This window comes from Monodelphis domestica, chromosome 6 (assembly GCF_027887165.1).
Source record: "Monodelphis domestica isolate mMonDom1 chromosome 6, mMonDom1.pri, whole genome shotgun sequence".
NCBI lineage: Eukaryota > Metazoa > Chordata > Mammalia > Didelphimorphia > Didelphidae > Monodelphis > Monodelphis domestica.
Window position 1 is genome coordinate 16,441,255 of NC_077232.1, and position 5,740 is coordinate 16,446,994.

Genomic DNA, 5,740 nt, shown 5'->3' on the forward strand with positions numbered 1-5,740 from the left:
CCTTCTCTGTTCAACTCTTAATAAATGTAGAAAAAAGAGTCAAGAGACCTGGTAAGAAATGAGTCACAGGAACTCAGCTGCCAGGATTTCTGTGATGTAAGCTTCCACTGGAAAACCCTGGTTCAAATTCGTCCCATATTTGATGAGAATTGTACTCTGGGTAGTAGAGCATGGCCATCAGACAGGCCTACCACCATCACTCTTTGTAGGTGCCTCCACAAAGTGATACACAAAGCAGAGAAATTCCTTCTGTTATAGAATTCTGGCTCCCTCCCCAAGATGTTGTCTTCTCTCTGTGTCTCCTCTTTGTCTCTGTTGGTCTCTGTTTCTCTCATAATCTCTCTGTCGCCATGTCTTTGTCTCTGTGTCTCTGCCTCAATCTGTCTCTGTCTGTTTGTCTATCTCGCTCTTAAACACACAAAAAAGGGCTCTAGATGCATTTCCCCTGTCAATGGGCTCCAATCAGCAAGAAATTCCATGAAGTCAGGAGACAAGGAGATCAAATGACAGAGAATGAGTCAGCTAACCTCTTCCAGAACAACCAAAATGTTGAGTTTTAATTGACCAAATCAGGAAGCTTTGAGGGGAGCAGCATGATGGGGTGAGGAAACAGACCCAAATGCAGTTGAAATGGGCCCAGAACCATCCAAAGAAGCGTCCTTTCTCTCGTGTTCTGTTTGCCACCCAACCCTTACACATCTGAGAGTTCTTCCATCTGCTTCTCTGTCCCTGGCAGATCTCCTCCACATCTGGACTCCAAAACCTGGAGAACCCACTCGCCAGCCCACGAGGAACATCTTCGTCACATACAGAGTGGTGGATCTCATCAATGACCACATCAACGACTCCACCTCTGTCTCGGTGCCCAAGGGTTCTGTCTTCCTGAAAGTGATGGAGGCAGCGCAAGCGAAAAACTACACCCGGTTTTGGTATGAAATTCAGCTTCTGCTATGGATTTCCTACTTCAATGGACAATTCCAGAATAAGGAAACTAGCTGTTCTGAAACCCAAGAAGAAACAAGTCTAGGTTTATTGAAGACTTTCTAGATCTTAGCAATAAGTAGGAAAGCAATAGCAATATGGGTGACTAGGAATTTAAGTGCTTAAAAACACTTTGAATTTGGGGGGCAGTGAGGTGGCTCAGTGGATTGAGAGCCAAGCCTAGAGATAAGAGGTCATGGGTTCAAATGTGGCCTCAGCTGTATGACCCTGGGCAAGTCACTTAACCCCCATTGCCTAGCCCTTACCACTTGTGTCTTAGAACCAATGCACAGTCGTGATTCTAAGATGGAAAGGGAGGGTTTAAGGAAAAAACAGGAATTTGACTATGGGAAAATTAGGGGGGAAATGAATTCCCAAGGGCACACTTAAAAATTGCTCAAAACTTTTGCCTGGCCAACAAGCAGAATGAAAAACCAATTTCGGTCAGTACTTGCTATTCCCTAGAACAGAGGTTCTTAAGATGGGCCACAAGAGAAGAGAAAATCAAAGCTCCTATCTGGAAGCTTGTTCTAACGTGTATGTGTGTGTGTGTGTGTGTGTGTGTGTGTATTTGTTCATTTGTGTATTCATTTGTTGATAATGTTTATGTGTAACATATTTATAATGTCTATATCTTAATCTGTAATATATTTATATGAGAATATATTTATTATATGTTTGTATAATATGTTTATATATTTATTTCTGTTATAGTTATATAGAATATATTTTATATATTTATATATATATAGAATATAGTTATATAGAAGATATTTTTTATTTATTTTCATAGATTCTATATATGAGCACAGAGTACAAAGAGATTTTTCTTGTGGTATAATTAAAATAATAATAACACTTAAAAGATGCTTCATGATCTACAAAGCACTTTACAAATATTCCCTCATTTGTCTTCCTATCCCGTTTAATATGTCTTTTGCCTCAATTAGTGTGTAATCTTGTCTGATCTAATAAAAATGAAGCCTCTAACAGGAATAATCTTAAAAGATTGCTGCAACACTAGAATAGACAAAGCACATGAGCACCGTCTACACCAGGGCCATTCAAACAACCCAAGAAGTTGGTGAAACAACATAGGAATGAAAGGCAGAGTGGAGATGGCAATCTTTTCTGTTTTCCTGCAATCTCCCAGGTTGCTAGACTCCTTATACACCAATAAATAATTGGGGGCAGCTGGGTGGCTCAGTGGATTGAGAGCCAAGTCCGGAGACGGGATGTCCTGGGTTCAAATGTGGCCCCAGACACTTCCCAGCTGTGTGACCCTGGGCAAGTCAATTAACCCCCATTGCCTACCTCTTACTGCTCTTCTGCCTCAGAACCAATATATCATATTGATTCTAAAATGGAAGGTAAGGGTTAAAATAAAAAAATAAAAAACTTAAACGTATATAAATTTCAATATTATTATATTAATATATAATTGATTATCTATAAATATATAATAATTAATATATAATATAAATATTAAATAAATAAAATTTAAAATTTAAAAACAGGAGAAAATTGTGGATTCCCTATTGTGCAGGTAGAGGCAGATTCTTACTCAAGTATGAGTTAGACAAAATGACCTGTCAGATATCAGCCAACCATGAGATTATGTGATTCTTTACTCCAGGTTCACAACAGAGTCAAGTGACTGGGGGCCATATGTCACTTCTGTTCGTGGTATTGAGGCCAACAGTAACGACAGAACTTACTGGCAGCTCCTGTGTAATGATCAGCCACTGAGTCAAGGTAAGCAAAAATGTGGCAGATATGATGGAATAGCAGGAAATTCTCAGAGCATCCATTCTATAATGTGCAGAGCTCTGTTTCTGCAGATGATTTTTTAAAATAGAAATGTCCCGTAGAAGTAAGGGCCCATGAGGGTAAAAATTGGGTGGGTAATATCTATGGGATTGCTCTGTGACTTGGAGACCCCAGTTTTAGATCATCTGACTCAGTTTCCTCTCATTTTCCTCTACAGGTGCTGGGAGCTTTGTCGTTTCTGCAGATGATCGTCTAGAGGTGAAGCTGAGTAAATACTGAGACAAGAGACATGAGAGGAGGTGCCCAACCATGATATCCAACATTTCCATCTATGTGTTCTCCTGCCCCAAGATTCCATTGGGAAACAAGGGACCCCTTGCCTTTCTCTTTGCTCATCTCAGCATCTGTGGGAAGTCAAGCAGCTTTATCCTCTCTCCCTGCTTATACAATAAAAATTCAATGGAAAAATAGTATTATTAACCATTTCCACTAATAAGATACCTTTGGAGATCCAAGAAAGCAACTTTTGTCCACCCACCATTAAGAGAATTTAGGCAATAAAAACCTGGCATGGGTATAAGTATTTAAAAGTGCATCGTGCTTCCTCTGCTTTCCTAATTGTTCCTAATAACAACCCTGGGAAATTTATACAATGAATCTTTATGAATATCATTTAGAAGATGAAGAAAATGAAGCTTAAAGAAGCAAAGTAAGTCAAGATCCTGGGACTTCTTGGCAGAAGAAAACTTTGTGATAATCTAGCCCATTCTCCTCATTTTATACATCAGAGAACAGAGATTCAGTTGATGGGGTTCTTGCTCTACATCATGAGACCAAAAGGGAAATCAGATATATTAAAAATACAAGTACCTCTTTTTAATTCACAAATCCCAAATAAGAATCTTTGTTCTAGACTAATGGTTGGAATCAGTGGCTACCAAACTCTCCATTAAACAATTAGATCAAGTGTTTATTTGATAAAATGATTTTTAGGCTCTTTTGACCTCTTCATTTTGCTGATTGCTTTGCATCAGTTAAATATTTGTGAGAAATGGTAGTGATTTTTGTCTTATTTCTGTTCCTTTATCCAGTACCCATTTTTGGAGGCAGCAATAAAATACAGAAGCTAGTTTTATTGCATACTATATCTTCTGGTTTTTATTCTTTTTTTTTCTAATTGTGTTAAATTTTTATTTTTTTAAACCCTTATCTTCCATCTTAGAATCAATATTGGATATTGGTTCTAAGGCAGAAGAGTGGTAAGGGCTAGGCAATGGGGGTTAAGTGACTTGCCCAGGGTCACCCAGCTGGGAAATATAGCCATCTAGCTGTCCTCATAATCCTTTATTTTTAATTTATTTTTAAAAAACCCTCACCTTCCATCATAGAGTCTTGACTCCAAGGCAGAAGAGTGGTAAGGGCTAGGCAATGGGGGTTAAGTGACTTGCCCAGGGTCACAAAGCTAGGAAGTGTCAGAGGCCAGATTTGAACCTTGAAACTCCCATCTCTGGACCTGATTCTCAATCCACTGAGCCACTTAGCTGCCCCCTAAATTTTATTTCTTACTTAACAAGGAATTAAGAACTTAATAAGGATTCTATATGGATAACTAATTTAGAAATGGCACCCATATCTATAAACAGTTGTTGGCCATCTATTATTATTGACATTTTTAATTTTCTTTTTTTGTGATGCTGTTTGGTATCTTTCAACTCTTCTCTCAAAAACAATATTCATCCGTCACAGGCTTAGAACTTATGTGTATCATTTAAAAGTCTTTGCTCATTTTCATTTTTGACTGACCCTCATTTACCAGCCTCCTTTTGGAATGTGCCCTTTTTCTTGGAAGTCATCAATTCTCAACATGTAAATTCATTTCAATTGAAGGGTCTTGAAGAATTCTTCATAGAATTTCTCCCTCCTCATCTTATTTAGCAGATACTGATGTGTAAGCTACAAGTACCTTCGTTGTATAGACATTTGAGAGATAAAACTGGGTCCTTTATTTCTTATATACTCATGTCATTGGCACTTGGAAATCACCAGGACCAAATAAACCATGTCTACTATGAACACTGCCAGACAGAGCAAAATAGCCAAATAGCCACTTTCTAAAAGTTTCTCCAAAGTTTGCCAAACTCAAAACATCAAAAGAAAACAATTATGAGCCCAATATAAAGTAGTTATATAAGGGGCAGCTGGGTGGCTCAGTGGATGGAGAGCCAGGCCTAGAGATGGGAGGTCCTAGGTTCCAATCTGGCCTCAGACACTTCCTAGCTGTGTGACCCTGGGCAAGTCACTTCATCCCCATTGCTTAGCCCTTACCACTCTTCTGCCTTGAAACCAATATACAGTATTGATTCCAAGATGGAAGGTAAGGATTCTAAAAAATAAATAAATAAAGTAGTTATATACCAAAAGATAAAAGACAGAATTCTCACACAATGTAAAATTTCTAGCAACTAACACTAGAGAATTTGAACACTTGGACCTATTGTTGCCCCCACACTACCCCCAACCAATTCCATGTGTTGGCCACAGTGAGTATAGGCAAGGCACTATACTTATAACGCCATGTACCAGTGTAGAGATCCCTCCAAAAAGCAGTTCTACCTGAACTACCCAACCCCCACTGCAAGAAGGAACAGACAATGATTTTTCCTTATCACATAAAAGGAAGCAAGAAAAGTAGATAAGCATAAATCTCAGGTAAAGAAGGTATGTGGCATATAACACTCAAAGTCACCAATTAGAAGTTGAACATAGACAACTGGGTTGTAGGGTAGATAGAGCTCTTAAGTCAGTAAGAACTGAGATCAAATCTGGCCTTCTATATTTACTAGCTGTATGACCCTGGACAAGTCACTTAACATCTCTTTGCCTCAGTTTCCTTATCTTTAAAATGGGTTTTAATAATACAACCTATCTCCCAGGGATGTTATAAACCTTAAATGATATTTGTAAAGCACTTTGCAAGGTTCAAAGAGCA

General features: G+C 38.5%; 1 protein-coding gene across 1 annotated transcript in view; it reads left to right on the forward strand.

Annotated features, from left to right (window-relative positions):
* The window catches only part of TCN1 (transcobalamin 1), a 21,657-nt gene extending 17,766 nt beyond the window's left edge, over nucleotides 1-3,891 (forward strand). The window contains exons 7-9 of the mRNA XM_056801681.1: nucleotides 737-929; nucleotides 2,618-2,736; nucleotides 2,969-3,891. Of these exons, the coding sequence (XP_056657659.1) occupies nucleotides 737-929; nucleotides 2,618-2,736; nucleotides 2,969-3,030 (374 nt within the window). The 3' untranslated portion in view covers nucleotides 3,031-3,891. The remainder of the gene's footprint in view (nucleotides 1-736; nucleotides 930-2,617; nucleotides 2,737-2,968) is intronic.
* The last annotated feature ends 1,849 nt before the right edge of the window (nucleotides 3,892-5,740 follow it).